The sequence below is a fragment of the Paroedura picta genome, chromosome 5 (assembly GCF_049243985.1).
Source record: "Paroedura picta isolate Pp20150507F chromosome 5, Ppicta_v3.0, whole genome shotgun sequence".
Classification (NCBI taxonomy): domain Eukaryota; kingdom Metazoa; phylum Chordata; class Lepidosauria; order Squamata; family Gekkonidae; genus Paroedura; species Paroedura picta.
This window is the reverse complement of record NC_135373.1, coordinates 64,569,803-64,587,995: the sequence shown is the minus strand read 5'-3', so window position 1 is coordinate 64,587,995 and position 18,193 is coordinate 64,569,803. Positions and strand designations below refer to the sequence as shown.

At 42.3% G+C, this 18,193-nt stretch overlaps 2 protein-coding genes and 1 long non-coding RNA gene across 12 annotated transcripts in view; 2 read left to right on the top strand and 1 right to left on the bottom strand.

The window, feature by feature from the left end:
* Positions 1 to 11,646, top strand: part of PLXNB2 (plexin B2) — a 405,779-nt gene extending 394,133 nt beyond the window's left edge. For all 8 annotated transcript variants that reach the window (XM_077338327.1, XM_077338326.1, XM_077338324.1 and 5 more), the window contains 5 exons: positions 1,715 to 1,862; positions 2,877 to 2,941; positions 4,775 to 4,850; positions 5,766 to 5,840; positions 9,214 to 11,646. In XM_077338327.1, coding sequence (XP_077194442.1) covers positions 1,715 to 1,862; positions 2,877 to 2,941; positions 4,775 to 4,850; positions 5,766 to 5,840; positions 9,214 to 9,318 — 469 coding nt within the window. In that variant the 3' untranslated portion in view covers positions 9,319 to 11,646. The remainder of the gene's footprint in view (positions 1 to 1,714; positions 1,863 to 2,876; positions 2,942 to 4,774; positions 4,851 to 5,765; positions 5,841 to 9,213) is intronic.
* LOC143837892 (uncharacterized) lies at positions 226 to 8,988 on the bottom strand. The gene is made up of 3 exons (XR_013231136.1): positions 8,732 to 8,988; positions 7,673 to 7,789; positions 226 to 323 (listed from the first exon to the last, which is right to left on the bottom strand). It is a non-coding gene; the product is annotated as an uncharacterized LOC143837892 (long non-coding RNA).
* A 1,876-nt stretch (positions 11,647 to 13,522) lies between the features above and the next one.
* Positions 13,523 to 18,193, top strand: part of LOC143837886 (mitogen-activated protein kinase 11-like) — an 84,116-nt gene continuing 79,445 nt past the window's right edge. Inside the window, exon 1 of one of the 3 annotated variants that reach the window (XM_077338318.1) lies at positions 13,523 to 13,634. In XM_077338318.1, coding sequence (XP_077194433.1) covers positions 13,538 to 13,634 — 97 coding nt within the window. In that variant the 5' untranslated portion in view covers positions 13,523 to 13,537. Of the gene's footprint in view, positions 13,635 to 16,571; positions 16,693 to 18,193 lie in introns of those variants that run through there. The other 2 variants (XM_077338323.1, XM_077338321.1) reach the window with 2 other exon arrangements.

Genomic DNA, 18,193 nt, shown 5'->3' with positions numbered 1-18,193 from the left:
ATGAGGCTGGGAGTTCAATCCCAGCAGCCGGCTCAAGGTTGACTCAGCCTTCCATCCTTCCGAGGTCAGTAAAATGAGTACCCAGCTTGCTTGCTGGGGGGTAAACGGTCATGACTGGGGAACGCACTGGCAAACCACCCCGTATTGAGTCTGCCATGAAAACGCTGGAGGGCGTCACCCCAAGGGTCAGACATGACTCGGTGCTTGCACAGGGGATACCTTTACCTTTACTGTGTACTTGGTAAGAGAAATGTGGCCCCAGAGATGCAACCATATCAGCACCAGTTCCATAAATGTGGATTCAGGTGGGTAGCCACGTTGGTCTGCAAAGAAGAGCAATATTCAAGTCCATTAGCACTTTAAAGATCAACAAGGGTGTAAACTTTGGGGAGCAAAAGCTTCCTTTACCAGACCCTCACAAATATGGGTGGATCTGATTCAGACAGAATGCAGAGCTGCCCTGAACTTATGTTTGTTTGATGTGTGCTGTTTTATTTGTGTAATTTTTCTTGTAAGGCACTTTGTCTCCTTTTTGGAGAGAAGCAAGCATATAGAGAGCCAACTTGGTGTAGTGGTTAAGTGCACAGACTTCTAATATGGCAAGTTGGGTTTGATTCCCTGATCTTCCTCCACATGCAGCCAGCTGGGTGACCTTGAGCTCACCACAACACTGATAAAGCTGTTCTGACTGAGCAGCAATATCAGGGCTCTCTTAGCCTCTTACCTCATAGGGTGTCTGTTGTGGGGAGAGGAATAGGAAGGTGATTGTAAGCTGCTTTGAGACTCCTTCTGGTAGAGAAAAGCCACATATACGAACCAACTCTTCTTCTTCTAAATACTGAAGTAAATAAATAAACAAATAGCTTCTGGGTTCTATAAATGAGGGTGGAAATGTTTTCAGAAAAGCCCCTATTGAAACAAGAGGAAACATTTTAAAAATATCACTGTAGTAGAATAGGCACAAGAAGAGCTCTCTCTTGCAGTACAGCCCCTGCAAAGACTTTCCTTTGACATTTACCAGGAGAGCATCCGGATTCTTGCTAAAGCTGAAGTTCCCCATTTGAATTGACACTCCCCAGCAGGATCTGGAATAGCGGAATTCCATAAATAAACTAGCTTCCATTCACTAAACCAGAAGAGCTTAGGACCAATATAGCAATGGAATTGCCTATCCGTATCTTTGAGAGCCAATTTGGTGTAGTGGTTAGGAATGCGGACTTCTAATCTGGCATGCCAGGTTTGATTCTGCACTCCCCCACATGCAGCCAGCTGGGTGACCTTGGGCTCGCCATGGCACTGATAAAACTGTTCTGACCGAGCAGTAATATCAGGGCTCTCTCAGCTTCACCCACCTCACAGGGTGTCTGTTGTGGGGAGAGGAATGGGAAGGCGACTGTAAGCCGCTTTGAGCTTCCTTCGGGTAGAGAAAAGCAGCATATAAGAACCAACTCTTCTTATTTCAAACAAAATCTTTTAAATGTTTTTGGTGTAAAATACAGAAGCATGAGCTGACATACTTATATGCCAATAAAGGTTACTGGATGATGAATGGATGAATGAGTACTTATTCCTTTAGTCATTTAAGAGTATCATAAATGTGATAGAGAAGATTTAAATGAGTAGTTAAATACGTATTGCTTCCGAGGACTTCAGTTTCTATATTCAGCTTTGTTCCTTAATCTGGACTTGGTATCTTTTCTTGTTTCCTTCCCAGCTTGCCACTTAGGTTTTGGGTGAACATATTGAAAAACCCTCATTTCATCTTTGATGTTCACGTTCATGAAGTAGTGGATGCTTCCTTGTCAGTCATCGCACAGACTTTCATGGATGCTTGCACAAGAACAGAGCACAAATTAAGCAGGGTAAGTGTTTCACATTCTGCTCTGCATCTGCTTGTGCCGAAAAGGGCATTAAAGTACATTATGATAGACAACACTGTAATCATAGAAGATGGTGTGTAGATCAGTTAATTTTGCCTGTACTTATTAGGATGCTTAAAGTGTTTTGTGGGGTCAAGGGGAGTCCACTACTTAATATCCAATGACACGTACAAAACAGCTATTGTCTAATGCTTATAGAACACATCTAATTGCAGTTTAATGTGCCCTCTTCTGTTATGAAGTACTGCTATCACTATTCATTATATTAATGAAAGTAAGGAGAAATTGGCTGAGGCTTAAAGTTCCAGAACAAATTCAGGAACATTTATTAAAAGTGACATCATTGTATATAAACAGTCCTCTGAAGAAGGCAAGCAACAAGGAGAGGTACAGTTTGGGAGAGGGAAATTAAGACATACCATAAGAACCGGTATGAAAGCCAGAGATTAAGGGCCAGTTTGCACATTTACCTAGCCAAAGCTCCTTTCCAGTGGTGGTGAAGAGAGGACACCCAAATACCAATAAAGGTATCATGTGGCATAGACTCTTCATGCATAGGCTTACAATTGGTGTGAATTGCCTTGATGTCTCTATCGTATGCTTTCTACCAGGACAGGAATACTAGAGACAATGGTTCATTCCTGCACAACAGGCATAGATGATAAATATGATTTCTTCCATCTAGATCATTAAATGCTTATGGGATTTGGCCTTCGTTATGGAGCAACTTATGTCTGCTTTACATTTAGGGAAGGGGCTTGTTGGTAAAGCTCCTGCTTTGCATGTAGAAGACCTCAGGTTCAGTCCCTGGATTGTCCATGGGAAAGACCTCCACCTGAGACCTTGGAGAGCTACTGTCAGTGCAGACAAAGGACTGATGCAGTAATGAGGGCAACTTGTGAATGAATATTCTGCTAATCCATATCTTCAAGCTTTTAGTTAAAAGCTAACATGTTTCTTGCTTTGAAAAGACAACATTGTCTCTCCCATTTTTAGGATTCTCCAAGTAATAAATTGCTCTATGCAAAAGAAATCTCTACATATAAGAAGATGGTGGAAGAGTAAGTAGAAAGAGAACCATTTTGTGACTGCTTCCTTGGTGATGGTTCAATTCTTCTTTCAACTGATTAGAAGAACACTTATACGCTAGAAATATTCAGTACGATAAAGTGCTAGGGCAAAAATAATGTCAGGATTATGTTTTGGAAATGGCTGGAGAGTGGGAAAATATATAGTCTGCCAGTAGTCAAGCTATCCTTTGCAAAGCCTGTTTTGAAAAAAACAGCTTGCATTTTTATTTTACTTTGCTGATTGCTGATATGCCTCCTTTCTCCTCAGTGGGGACCCAGAGCAGCTTACATTGTTCTCCATTTTGTGGAGTGATCTGAACGCACTCACGGCCTTCCAGAATCTTTGTCCACATTAATTGGATAAAGCTCAAGAATCTATATGCTATTTTCTCCCTACCTGAACAGTCAAAGCAGCTTACAAAATGAATATTCATGCCAAAGCCCCACAGGCTAAGAACCAAGGGCCAAGAGCCCTTTAGTTTTTTTTTTCTGGGAACTCAAAGCAAAAATATTTCTCTCTTTGGCATCACCCATACTTTAATGCTTGAAAAAGGAAGGGAAACAGAAGCTCAGCCTTGATTTTCTACAGCTAGCAGACAGGTTTCCAAGATCTCTTCTCTAGATACAGCTTTCTCCGTGCATTCCTCCTGGATTTTATCAAATGTGAAGAAAGCAGTTAATGCTTAAGCTGTTGTCTTCCAAGTTTGTTATACTATTTTAATTGCTGGGGGAAAGCATTCATGATTTTTAAAGCAAATTATGAGTGTTTCTCTGGAATGTGTGAAACGTCCTGTCGGTTGGGATTTTCCTTTCCAGTTGTAAGCATGAAGCTTGTGCCTTTCAGTTCCTACAAAATCTGCACTTTGAAACATGCATTAACACCTTTCTACTGTTCATAGGGGATTTGCTACATTTGTAGCTGTGGGCCTTGAACCAGTACAACATTTCCATGGGTGGTTTTATCCCTCCAGAGCACAATTTTCTTGTTTCCCATTTCCTGCTGTAGCCTGCAGTGTCACCCTGAGGGTCCCCTGTCCCCAGGAGAAGTATTTCATTGGGCACTTTGGGGATGCACTAGAGGTTGAGAGAGGAAGTCACACTCCCTTTCCAGCTGTAGAAATGCTACACTGGGTCCAAGCTGTAATATCTAGAATCTAGATGCAGGTTGAAAAGTGTCCTGTGCAGTGTGAACTCTTCATTACTGCTGGTATTGTAATGGGTGAAAAGAAATTACATCGTTCTTCACTGAGTGTTTTTCACTTATTGAAATGTTATCCTGACTTCTGGACAGGGAAAACAGTTTTAAATGCAGCCAGTCTACAAACCACTGGCCAATGGATTCATGGGCTAAATGATACCTAGACTTGTTTTCTTCTGTAAGTTCTTCATGATTTCTTCTGTGCTATTGTATATTTGGTATAAAATATGCAAGAATAAGAATATACCCAGTCGTATAAATAGGAATGAAAAACCCATCTAATCTTTTCCAATAGATCGTACAGAGAGTTTGATTACTTGACGCTTAGTTAGTTGTAACGGATGCTGGCTTTAGCAGCAGTGCACAGCTCTGTTGAACTGAATTGGCATTTTGTTGAAAGCAATACTGATGGAGTGTGCCATTCTCTGTTTAACTAAAGAAGAAACAAAAAACGGCATTTAGCGCTCTAAGGCATTTCTGATAGGGAAGCCTGTGGTCTGTTACAGTAGGGGCAATCAAATTGTCTTATTGAGAAAATGCAAAAAAGAAGCCTTTGCAAAACCCCAAGTGCATAAAAATGAATGTTGTGTCACTTCAGCTAAATGGGTCCTTTGGTTTATTTGTAGTTACTACAAAGGTATTCGCCAGATGGTACAAGTAAGCGACCAGGATATGAATACACATTTAGCAGAGATTTCTAGGGTAAGTATCACATTGGAATTACTTCCCAGGAAATAGGAGCAGAAAGATGAAACTTTGGCTTCTGATTTTGTGGCTTCTTCTCTCTGATAGTTAGTTGTCTTTTTTGTGCTGAAGTCCAGTGAAGGAGTATGCAGAGCTCTGAAGTCCTTTTGATTAATTGTTAACACAACTGCATTGCTTGTGAATTACTGATCATAAAGTATATGCAAAACATCTCTTTTAGATTGGATGTCCATTCACATTGTAAATAATAATAACATGCAAGCTTTGTAGCCTCTAAGCAGCTTTTTTTTACATTTTATTTCCTAATAGCTTATCTCAGTGTGATGGCACACAGAAGAACAAAAGTACTATGTTTCAATGGTTATAGAAGAGAGGGACTAGTTTGAAAAACATCTATGTCACATTCTTAAGATTATTGTTTAAGAACTCTATTCAGAGATATAGAATTTTAAAATTGATTGCAGTTTGTGTTTTATTCCCAAGTATGACAACTCATATAAAGGACTGTAAATGAATGTATCATGGAACTAATTTGTACCAAATGAGTTTTCACTGCTTGTTGTATGTGCCCAAATAGCTTGTAGATGTGTCTTTAGCCAACTATGTGATTAGACAAACACCACTGTTCACCTTAAACGTGCGTTTTCATTCACTACATTCTCTATGATGAGGAAAGCAGTGTAGTAGCTGGAACAGAGCCAGTAAGACACTTTGACATGGGAATGCTGAAAATTGTCAATTTCACTTCCTCTCCAATCCAGATACCTATTAAAAGATTTAAGAACCAAAGCTGGTATATGGAAAAAAGATTTACATTATATCTGGCATTCCTATATGTGTTCCATTAGAGATCTTACACAGCCGAAAACTGTGTCCTGACAGATTCCTTTTCTCTCTGTTTAATTTTAATAGGCACACACAGACTCATTAAACACACTTGTGGCTTTACACCAGCTCTACCAGTATACGAACAAATACTATGATGAGGTAAGTTTCCACCACCAAGCTTTCTCTATTGTGCTGTAAAGGAATTACCAAAATGCAGAATGTTTCAGACACCAGAAATAGCCTTCAGGTCTGTGAAATATCTGATGTTTGGGATGTACAGTTCGAGAACAATGGAGCCATTCACTTTGGTATTTCTCAAGCCTGCTCAGAAGAAAGCACAATGGTGATGCCCGCAACAAATATGGCAGCTCTCCTGGGTGCATGTTCATTAATGCTGGATGGGGAATAGAGATGGAGAATTTTCATATTGGAGAGATGAATGGATCCATAGGTGGTTACAGATCATAAGCTCTTTGTTCCAAGTGCTGGACTAAAATCAAACTTGAGGAGGCTTTATCAGAAGGTTACTAACAGCTACTGAAGCGTTAAGACAAGATACAGCTTTTCTTTTAAACGTTAAAGTAACAGTCAGCTGTTGGTTTAGCCAAATGTGAAATTTCTAGCTATCACCATATAATTTATGATTGTTTACTTACTGCAATTATAGCTTGCCTTTTCCACTGAGACTCAAGATGGATTGAGCAGTGTAAAGGAGCCAGCTTTGTATAGTGGTAAAGAGCAGTAGCTTCTAATTTGGAGAGTCAGGTTTAATTCCCAGCTCCTCCACATACAGCCAGATGGGTGACCTTGGGTTAGTCACTGTCAGAGCTGTTGCCTAGCAGGAGGGCAAATTATGGGCAGCAAAGAAGGACGCAACACCAATGTCTTTTGGAATGGAGAAAAATGGCCACAGCTTTATTAATACAACTCCAGCAGGAGCGTTGGACTGGCATGAAGAGGAATCCGTCAAAAAACATGGTCAGCCGACCATGATTTGACAACAGTTCCAGATGGTGCCCTGGAGTCCTTGCCATGGCATCAGCCTAGAGCAAAGGTACCCCTTGCCAACTGGAACCCACCTTGGGAAGATGGTCTTATGGGGCCCACTGGGCGTAAGCCTCTGTCTGAGTCCCCAAACCACCCGGCAATGTGAACATGCCAACCCAGCCGGGTTGGCACACCCGCTCACATACGCGCCATCTCTTATGGAGACCCCAATGATGGGAGAGCACTGGTTCGCAGACCTGTCTCCCCCAAAGGAATCCTCCCATGCCAACCGCCAGCTGTGATGTATTAACAATAAACAACTTTAATAACAAAGCTACAAAACCAGCTTTAAACAAAGGGAGGGAGGGAGGGAAGCTTCCCGCTGCGCCGTCAGGGAGGAAAGAGGCAGAGCGTGCGCGCTCTGCCCCTTAAATAGGCGTCTGCGACGCCTTTCCTCCCCCGCCCTCTGAAGCGCGCCGCACTTCAGCAAGCCTCGTTAAGAGGCTCGCCCCAGAAGCACCCGGGCTGGCGCGTGGAGCAGCGCGTGGACTGACGCATGCAACCGCGCGTCCTCCAGCTGCCCAGCTCCTCCGCGTCGGCATCGCGGAGCTTCGATGAGTCTTTTCTCCGATTCACACAGAGCAGTTCTGCCAGAGCTATTTCAGCCTCACCTTCTTCATAGGTGTCTGCGCGGTAGCAATGGAGGAGGGGGAAATGGGAATCACAGCAGTGACGACAAACGCAAATTGCAAATAAGTCAAGCTGCAGCCACTCAGCCCAGTCGGGAGGGGGAAAAAAGTCAAGCCGTGGCTAAAACTGCAGCCACCCAAAAAGCTGCGGAATTAATTCAGGAAGGTCTGAAGAGGCTGGAGGGTGAATGAAGTGGGGAACCTCCCAGACTTGGGGGCTAGTACGATCAGGGACAGAATAGTACTGAAGAGACACTAAAAGCACCCAGGGAGAAAGATAGAAGATGACAGAGACAGGGGAGAGAAGATACTTACCCATTTAGGATTACAGCAGGGGAACAGCTTCAACAGAATGCAGAAGAAAGTTCTCAGTCAGCACACGGGAGAGGGTGGGGTCCAGGGAAGGTTAAGAACACACCCTTAAGACCCCAGCTGCAGGGAAGGGCCAGAGAGAGAGAGAGAGAGAGAGAGAGAGAGAGAGAGAGAATCAGCCTACCTGTGGGAGAAACAGAAGCAATTACTTATCAGATAGAACATGGAGAAACAAACAGGAAGGAGGGGCGTAACCCGCGGAGCTTAAATGAGCAGGGGAGGAGTCAAAGAGGGAAATAAAAGACACGGAGGGGAAGTAGATGGGGAGAAAGGCAGCATAGCACTTGTGATTGTTGGTGGAAGAATAAACAGCATTTGCATCCATCTTCTGGCCCCCGTGGTTTCCTGGTTGCGACAGAGAAGTCAGGCACAATGGCTGAGAGGGGTGTAGCCCAGGGAAGGGCACCAAAAGACCCCACAATAGGGTTGTCAGGAGAGGAAAGGAAGACAATTGTAAATCACTTTGAGACTCCTTTGGGTAGTGAAAAGTGGAGTATAAAAAACAACTCTTCTTTTTAAACAATACAGTCATATAGGAGGAAACATCCAACAAACAATGCATTAGAACTAGGACTACAAAAATTAGCATAATGAAAAAAGTATCAGACCTGATATGTTATAGCACCAAAAAGCTGAATTATAATAATAAGAAGGAGTAGAGGAAGAACAAGATAATACCGACAGTAAACAGTGGGATAGACTGTAGCCCCGTTGTTATTCATATTATCTTACAAGAATCTGTATGGCATTCCTCCAAGGAACACTAGGAGTCATGACATGGAGGCAAGCATTGGCAAACCTCTTCCAAATGTGCCAGACAATCCTTGGATCTCTTGGCAATGCTACACTCACCAAACGACAAATGAATAAATACCTTGAAGTCATGGAAATCCCTACAGCAAATTTTCTTTCTTGCTACTACTCCTGCTATACTTTTTACATTTATCGTATTTGCTTCACATCTTTTATGATGCTCATCCTTAAATAGTGAAGGATACTTACTGTGCTTGGAAGCAACTGTAGTGTTGGATTTGCAGGGTAAAATTGCCAACCTCAAGCTGTGGTCTGGAGCTCTCCTGGAATTGTAACTGATCTCCAGCCTGCACTTCCCCTGGAGCTAATGGAAGCTTCTTAAAGTGAATTCCATGGCATTATACCCCACTGAGGTCTCCACAGGGTCCGCCCCCAAAGCTCCAGGAATTTGTCAGCCTGGAACTGGCAACCCTAATTTAGAGGCATATTTAGCTTTGCCTCTACAGTGTGTGTGATAATGGCTTTGTCAAAAGACAGCTTTGGCAGCTGTCGTAAACATGCTTAGGAATTAGATCTTTGAAATGGCAGCGGTGGGTGGGGAAGTTGACTCTAAGTAAATGTGTATAGGATCAAGAAGTAATTCTGCCAGCCCAAACTCCGGAGTCAAATATCCATTCTCGTGCTTTAGTGACACACCTTGCCCTGAGTTCCACTTGTTTATTTTCTTCCAGATCATAAATGCACTTGAAGAAGACCCAGCGGCACAGAAGATGCAGCTTGCTTATCGATTACAACAGATAGCAGCTGCATTAGAGAATAAAGTGACTGACCTTTGATTTGAAAGCTGCAATAAAGAAGTCTGATCTGAAGATGTGTAAATTCATTCTTCCTGATAAGGAAATAGTGTTCTATTTTTTAATGTGTAATTACAACTTTAAATGGGGGGAAATCATTTTTTTATAGCAAAGCTGTAATGTAAAGAGTTTTTACTGTAAATTATGCTTCTAATTAAAATCTCGTGTTGTGTGTGAATGAATTTCCACTTGGAAATGAGGGGAAGTCCTGTGGGGGTGGGGGCGGGGTGGTAAAGTTATAGCTCATTTAATCAACTAGTACAATCTTAAAGCATCAGCATTCTTAGAATTCATTATTCTAGTAAATTCCATACCTATAGTATTCTTTCTACTTTAAGCAATATTTGTACTAGAAAAGTGATAGCATATTGGAAAAATAAATGCAATAGCCCCCTTTTTATTTCAAGAATTGGAAATAGATTTTTAAAAACCTTTTTGAATTCCCACTGTCTGTATTCTGCTCATAATGAGTAGGATAAAAGATACATTTGCTATGACTTTTCTGTTATGACCTTGTGCTGGATTTTAGTACTATATGGCTTTATGTACATGATAACTAAGTGCTTAAAACAATCGTGGTTGTGACTGCAGCTCTTAAACTCAGTTTTCTGAGATCAAAGTGGACACACTGTGGATGAACTGTGATAGCTTGATCCTTAATTGGGAAGGGGTCTGTGTGTCCCCTGGGTCATCTAAATCCTTTAGAAAAAAAACCCGAGAGTTTCAGCCTTGCATCTGAAGGATTCTCAATATGAAAATCACCAAGTGCTTCCAAAGAGCCAATACCAGTCCAACGTGCCACTGGCAAGAATGGGAAAGGATCATCTGTCTCTCTAGATTTTTGTAGAGGGATCATTCACATTTATCTACCACACCACGGCTCTTTTGCTCTAGTTTTCCAATTAAGATGCCGAGGTATACTCTGAGGAAAAGCGTCCGCATTCAGCCAAAGCCAATGAAGTTTTTGCTGTGTAAAGGTGTAGTATGATCTCACTGAGCCACAGTAGTGATTGTGAGGAAATGGTACTAAGGATCCATTACCTAGAACTGGGTTTGGTGAGCTACTGATCTATCCTGAAGGAGATGTGTGAGAGGGTCTTTAGTCACCAGTGAGGGAATGTCCTGAATGTACAAAGTCTAATTTGGTTCAGCAATCATGGGGAACTGTCAGCCTTTCAAAGGTTCATTTTTGTTCTTTTTTTAATGGTGACTTTTATTATATATGCTAATGTGCCTTACTTGTACTAATTATGTGAATCTGAATGGGTTTTTTTGTAAAGAGAATCATATCAAAAATATTTATGTGTGGATTGATGACTTTTGTGAGAAACCTGACCAGCAGAATGCCTGTAATTAGCTTCTTGCCTATTGTGTGCTGTTCAACACAATTCAAATATGTATATCTTTTTATTGGAATGGTTCATAGGATTAAAAAAAAAAACAGTCCTGCATCTTCACACCATCCTGGGAGATTCACTATTTAGTTGGGGGGAGGGGGGGTCTTGCCATAAAATAAAACAACTGTAATATAAAATATTCATTATAAAGGGAAAAACATCCCATGCTCCCTTTAAACACCACTTGAGCCTTGGACTGCTGCAATGGTTGGAATAATCATTAACATGCGTGGAAATTAAAGTAACTTGTCAAAAATGTTATATGTGTTTACAATCGAAGTCAGCTTCCAGGTAATTTGATAAAGCTTGGTACGTTATCTTGAATTGCTGTGTTGCACAAAAGAAAGCAATCTTTGTTACATTCTTTTCTCACCATAGTTTTTGGCAGTTGAGTAGCATTTTCATATAGCACTGCCATAGAAAGCTCATTTGCCTTTTGCCATTGCTCTGTGTTTTCTGTCCTGCCGTGTCTCAAAAACTGACTTGACTCTTAACACAGTAACAGAGTTTCAGTTGCTACCTCGCCCTATACTGGAGTCACTCTAACTTCCCCCCTTTTGTTTACCCTCAAATGTATCGGTAGTGGTCTTGATTTCTGTGGAGCCAGTTTGGTGGCCGCTGACTTCAACACAAGTGAACCACGAGCTGGTTTAGAAAAGGAGAAGCGGAGTGTGACATCTTCCCTTTGGACATTTATGCTGTTGCTTTCATCTGCATACCCAATGGACCATGTCTGGAATGTAAGGAGCTACGGACTGTTTGGATTTGTTTACCTAAGAATTGTGTGTCAAACTAAGCCTCTATACTTGCCTTCTGTCTGATCAACATACGTATCCAAACGTGCTAATCTGTTTTATTTGTCATTATTTGTAAATCCTGTTAATTGTAAATCAAATACATTTTTTCCCACAAAGTGTTAGACTTGAATTGTTTGATTTTTTTTCTGTTCAAGACTGGACTAGTCAGATCTGTGAAAGGGTAGTGGGTGGGCTTTTCCACACTTTTCGCTCCGTAGTGTGATGTCAAAGACTATCATATTTTGATCCTGCCCTTCCTCCAAAGCGAACAGGGTGATAGAATTGTCCATCTTGTTCTTACAACAATCTTTATGAGAAGCCCAAGATCACCCACTAAACTCCTAGACTGACTTTTTTGTCCAGAACTTCATAGACTGAAGTAGTACAATAAAATCAGAGTCCAGTAGCACCTTTAAGACCAACAAAGATTTATTCAGGGCATCCACGAGAGTGTCACCACTCCCCGGTGATGCTCTCGTGGATGCCCTGAATAAATCTTTGTTGGTCTTAAAGGTGCTACTGGACTCTGATTTTATTGTACTACTTCAGACCAACAGGGCTACCCATTTGTATCTATTCATAGACTGAAACTGTGAAATGACAGTAACAGTCAGGGCCTTATGGCTAATCAAAGCAAAAAAGACATCTGAAATGTTGGTTTGGACTTTTTACTGCAACCAGGTACCAGTTCTCTTTTCTTGGCTTGATGTACCAAGGAGAATATTGTATAAATTAAATATATTTATTTATTTATTTATCTATTTTTATACCACCACTCTCGGAAACTTTCACAGAGGTTTACAAGTATAAAACAATAATTTCATTAAAACCCCATAAAAACAGCCCTAATCAGAAACCAAACAGATGGTGATCACCACTCTAAAATTCTAAACACTCTATCCTCCTATCCCCTGATTCAGCCCGAGGGGCAAGTTCTCTTCCAATGGGAGTGAGGAACCGGATCTAACCTATCCAGGGGGTCCTCTAATGATAACACCAAAACCTTGCCCTGGCCTCAACCATATGCCACAAGGTCCTATACAAATGCTTTTGAAGGCATTGTGAATACAAGCAAATTTCAGCTGATGAAAGCCACAAGTGTCCAAATAACATTTGCCTAAACTTGAGCATCTGAAATGATACCATAGCAAAACAAGCTTGGTTTCTTTGCTCTAAAACCTAATCTTGCAGATTTCCCCAAACATACCACAATTTGTTCATTATCTGAATCAACATCATGATGGAAGACTAGCCTGGTTTAGGAATAATCAAAGCTAATTTGGCTTTATTGTGACATCTAAATTGTCAAGCACCTTAACAATTTGTAGTTGGTTTTCACAGCATTACATGGCCATCCTCATGTCATTGAAAATGGTGCCATGGAGTCTGCCTCAGCCTTCAAGTGTACTGAGTAACTACAGTTGGTGTACACATTGCATGGCCTTTCCTTTCCTTTTGACCAGGCAGTTTGGTAGGAAAGATATTGCTTCGTAAGCTGCACAGTCACTTCATCAGCCTTAGCTGATTAAAACAGGGACAGCCCAAACCTGTGTAACATGAAAACCTGTATTATGCTTATGTAAACATATTTAAATTGTATTTATGTTTGTGTGTCTGTGTGTATTTATATATTTAGAGAAATACAGAAAATAGAAAGAAATCCTACTTATATACTACAGTTACAATTTAAATGAAAAAAGTTTCATAGATTTAACATATTTTGTTCTTTTCCATCATCTAGAATTCCCTTCCTCAGCTAATCCTAGCAGGTTTCTCTCTTGTGCTTATATTATTTTGGAGGTGAAAACAACTTATGCCACACACACAACTAGGCTGCGCAACAGAAGTAGTTACAGAAGGGATGAGACTGAGAGGGAATTCTCACGAACTTTGGGAGCATGCCTTAATTGCCTCAGTTCCAATAGGCAGCCACCGTCTTTGCACCCTCACCAGGGGAGAGGGAGAGACCATGAAGCCTCTGAGAGCAGGAGGCAGCTGCCCTCTTTGATGCCTCCTCAGGTGACAAAGAGACAAGACGCCTCTGAGAGTGGGAAACAGCCCCGTCTTCAGTGCCTCCTGAGGGAGAAAAGAAGCCACCAAGCATGTAAGAGCTGGCTGTTTCAAGAGTGGTGAGCCGCTTCTCCCTCTCCCTTCCTATTTTCTTGAGGCTGCAGTGACCATGGGCTGCCTGCCACCCACCTGCCATGATCCTACTGGAAGCTTTCTCCCATCAGCCAGAGGCCTCCCTGCTGCTTTCACATGGCCTGAGGGAGAATGGCTGAAGGCAGGGGAAGCAGAGGAGCTCCGTCAAAGGCTTCTGGCAGGGGCAGGCAGGTGTCCCTCATCCTCCTCTGACTTCTCCCTGCTGTTTTGTTAATTGCAGCAGCAGCCCCCAGGTGGGGAAGTTTGGCAGAAAGGGGCCCTGCCTTGCTCCCTCCCCCCTCCCTGCTGTGTCTCCCTCTCTCTCAGGAGGAGTGTGTGATATTTTCACACAATCTTCATGTGAGAATTTGATTCTCACTACTTTTTTTAAATTGCTTTTGTAAACACTGTTCAACATTACTCTTTGTAAATGGCATGTGGCAGTAGAAAAAACAGACTGGCTTGATTGCTATGCATGCTGCAATTGTTTACCATCCCCAGATACTTAGGACTATGGCATGTGATGCTTTGAAATAAGGGGAGTCAGGTTAGATGATGCCATGATCATGAACACGGAGCAGTATTTTAAATGAAAGAAATATACGGTGGTATTATAGAGCCACAGCCAGGCATTTCTGATGACCAAAATGGCTTATCTCAAAAGGAAAGCCCAAGGGGACCTAACAGAATTAAATGGCTCAGCTAACATCTTTCTATACAATCTGTGTGATAAATTACTTTTTGTGTAAGAAAAGTTTTTTTTTTAAAAAACCACCCCTGAAATATACTTATCAGAAGTGCAAAAACTGACTCATCGGTTGGACAGAGTACAATAATAGCTCCTTTAAAGCTTTTCATAGCTTAGTTTTGATGGAGGGGGGGTGATACTTCCAAGCCACTCACTGTGTTTATGAAATCCCCTCTTCACTCTTCAGAATTAGAACAATGTTTCAGGCTAATTTAATTCTCCTCAAAATTGAATGTTGAGCAAAGTGGTTCTCTCTCTCTCCCCCCCCCCTTTCTTAATCCTATGTGTAACAGGGAGGGGGATCTCTCTTTGATACTTCTAATCTCTTCTTTCCTGTGGCCTGGCCCTATTCAAAACAAGATCCGTGCTGGCTGGTTACATGGCCAGAGTGCCAATCCTTGGGATATTTTTAAAAAGCATCTTTCTTGCAGCTGCGTCTGGGTTTGTGGTGGCAGTGCCAATTGTAAGGCTGCCTTGAGGGTGTTTCTTGGAATCTCATTGTGCTTGGCCTTGGCTCATTTCCTTGCTCTTCTCCTGCTGTTCTATTCTACTCTGACATGCACCTTTTGTAATTCAGTGGCACCTGCTATAATAGCAACCTTCTCCTGAAGCCTGTGAGCAAAGCCCATTCTCAGGGGAAAAGAGGCAATTAGGATATTTTCAGGCAGCCACAAACAGGGGAGGTGGTTCATGTCCCACCAGCAGGGATTTGCCTGCTGGACAATGGTGAACGGTCCATCCCTCCATTAGTGCAATGAGAACAGCCCTGGCGCCAGGGAGGGAGTCTATTTCGCTCTTTTTTAATATCGAAGAAAGCTTGCCTGGCTGCATGGGAACAGGAAAGTACAGCCTCCCCCCCAAATAATTTGTATTTAATCTGAGAACAAAGTGCATTTCTGGATGTGTGACAATGCCTTATTGATATCTGAGGCTTTAAAAAATACGTTTATATGCCCATGTCAGAAAAGTCTCGCTAGACTTGCCTTTCCCTATATGTAGCTGTGCGTATGATCTTCACATTGCTTGTTCCCCCACTTGAAGTAGCCAGCCCACCTGTCACCTTCATGCTTCTGTAATGGATCCCACCCTAAGGACTGGTTTCCCTGAAGTGGAGAGGAGGGGTGCCATCCTTGGAAGGTTTTTGGTGGTGCCACGAAGCCATTTTTTAGCTGGGGCTTTGAGTAGGCATTTACTTGGATAGAGGGGATTAATTGGAATTTTATTGTATTTTGGTATGCTTTCGTGAACCTCGCCTTTCGTTTGTGACTAGAAGTGTTTTAAGAAATAAACCATATGGGATCATGGGAATGTAGAAGCAAGGAGGGAAATGTGAATGCCTTGTTTTGCTTTGGGAGTGCTCTGTGTTCTAGCCCAGTTTCCTGGCCCATTTAGGGATTCTTCTCATAACTGTAGAAATAGTCAGAAGGTGTCGAAAAACCAAATGTGTAGATTTGCTACGAAACAGCAGTTTTGCTCTTATGCCAGGCAGCAACAGGAATGCATGGGGAGGGAGAAAGGTGCAACCAATTGTAAACACAGGTGGCTCATTACTTGTCATTTTGCTTTGTATTCATAAGCATATTACAAGCTGTGCAACTAGCTTTCAGCAACAGTCAAGTTGGGATGACAGCAGACTTCCTGTTCCAGATATGGGGTATCAGTCTTTAGAAGAAAAAGAAGAGTTGGTTCTTATATGCCGCTTTTCCCTACCCGAAGGAGGCTCAAAGCGGCTTATAGTCACCTTCCCATTCCTCTCCCCACAACAGACACCCTGTGGGGTGGGTGAGGCTGAGAGAGCCCTGATATTCCTGCTCGGTCAGAACAGTTTTTTCAGTGCTGTGGCAAGCCCAAGGTCACCCAGCTGGTTGCATGTGGGGGAGTGCAGAATTGAACCCGGCATGCAAGATTAGAAGTCTTCACTCCCAACCACTACACCAAAATGGCACTTGCCATTTAGAGTGGCAGGGAAGGGAAATGTAGAGATGGTGCAGCCGACTGTCAGGCTGAATATAGATGGAATGGCAAGAGACATGAATACTTCACCCCCCAGGAAGATTTAAGCCATAGCCACAGTGCAGCTGGAGGATTCTCCTATAGGTCACAGCTGGGATCTTGGGGCAGTGGCAACATTAACCATGAGAGGGATCCCATTGGTCTGGAGCTGATGCTGAGGTCAGAGGAAGTTTAGTACCCTTTCCTGCCTACTTAATCGTCCACAGCTTTTTGGCTGAAACTTGAGGCAGTCTGAGAGAAGAGTCCCAATGAAGAGGCGGTGAGTTGTATTTACCTGGTTTGCTTCTCATTAGCAGAAGGAGAGAGAGGCAACTCCTGACCAGCTTTCTATGCAACCCCACCCTTTTCCTGTATAGTGGTCAAGAGTAGTGGCTTCTAATCTGGAGAGCTGTGTTTGATTCCTCGCTCTTCCACATGCAGCCAGCTGAGTGACATCACAGCCCTAATAGTGCTGTTCTGACACTGTCAGATCTCTCAGCCTCACCTGCCTGTTGTGGGGAGAGGAAAGGAAGGCAACTGTAAACCACTTTGAGACTCCTTTGGGCAGTAAAAAGCAGGGTATAAAAACCAACTCTTCTCTTCCCACTCCCAAGCAGAGCCAAGGGCCTAGAGACCACACATGGCCTTACAAAATGGAAAGGGACTTGATCAGCTGAAGTTTGCTTTGTTTTATATTGAGCTTCCTCATAATCATGCTCTACTATCGAAACAGGAAGTTGAGTATTTTCCAATGCTCCTGACAGGTGTTCCTGAAAGCCCTTGCTAGTTCTCAGGCATATCATATGGGGATGGAGCTTCAGCATTCATGGTGACTATGAGAAAACCTGGATTCTGGAACAAAGCTCCTCCTTAGATGGTAGGCATGTAAGGGCTGGTATTTATTCCCTGGAGCCTTGATCATCTCTCTAATAGTCTGTTTTGCAAATGTTTCAGCTCAGGTGCCCAACAAGAATAGGCTGTCTTAGTGTAATGTACCATCAGTCCAGGAACCTAATTCCTTGAGGTGTCTCAGCAACCCACTGCTAAAAGACAGGTGTTGTTGTCTACCTATATGCAGCATTAGGGAATAAGACTTTCATGGTCACCTTAATCATTCTAAGAAGCCAAAGCAAAGGGAGGCCAGCCTTCATGGTTTGAAGCATGCGTATGACTGAATGTTGTCTTGTGGAGACACCTAATGACTGGGTTAGAAGGTTCTTGGACCTTTTGCATTTCTACCATAGTTGCCTCTTGAAAGTCTGCCTGATAAATCAAACTTTTCTTCCCTTTTTAAGAGTTTGTTTTTCATTATGAAGCATTTGGCTTTCATTTTACTAGGTCTGTAATCCTGTTTTGTGATACTTGGCAAGTCAAGGGCTGTGGCTGAACCTGTTGTTCTTTCCAAAGCTTTATCTTACTGTTGCAGAAATGATTGCTTAATAGTGACATTGTCTCTTAGCCCTCGCTTCCAGACTGTGAGCATTTTCCTGTGTTTTTCCTGTTTCATGAAGTCCCTGCTTTATTCCATTGAATAAATGAGAGTTTGGGCCTAAGCAACCTTACCCTTGATTAACTAACACTGGAGCCTTCAACTGAGGTTATTAAGGCTGTTTAGAGTACAGAGGAATAATCCTGGGAAGTAGAGAATAATAATAATGTATAATGAGGATTTCTCTTATTAGTCCAGTAAAAATGACCAGAGCCTGAAGGACTAGGACTGTCCAATTCAAATCCATGTGGAAAAACGGATTCTGTTGATTGTGTCCTATCTTTGAAGAGTG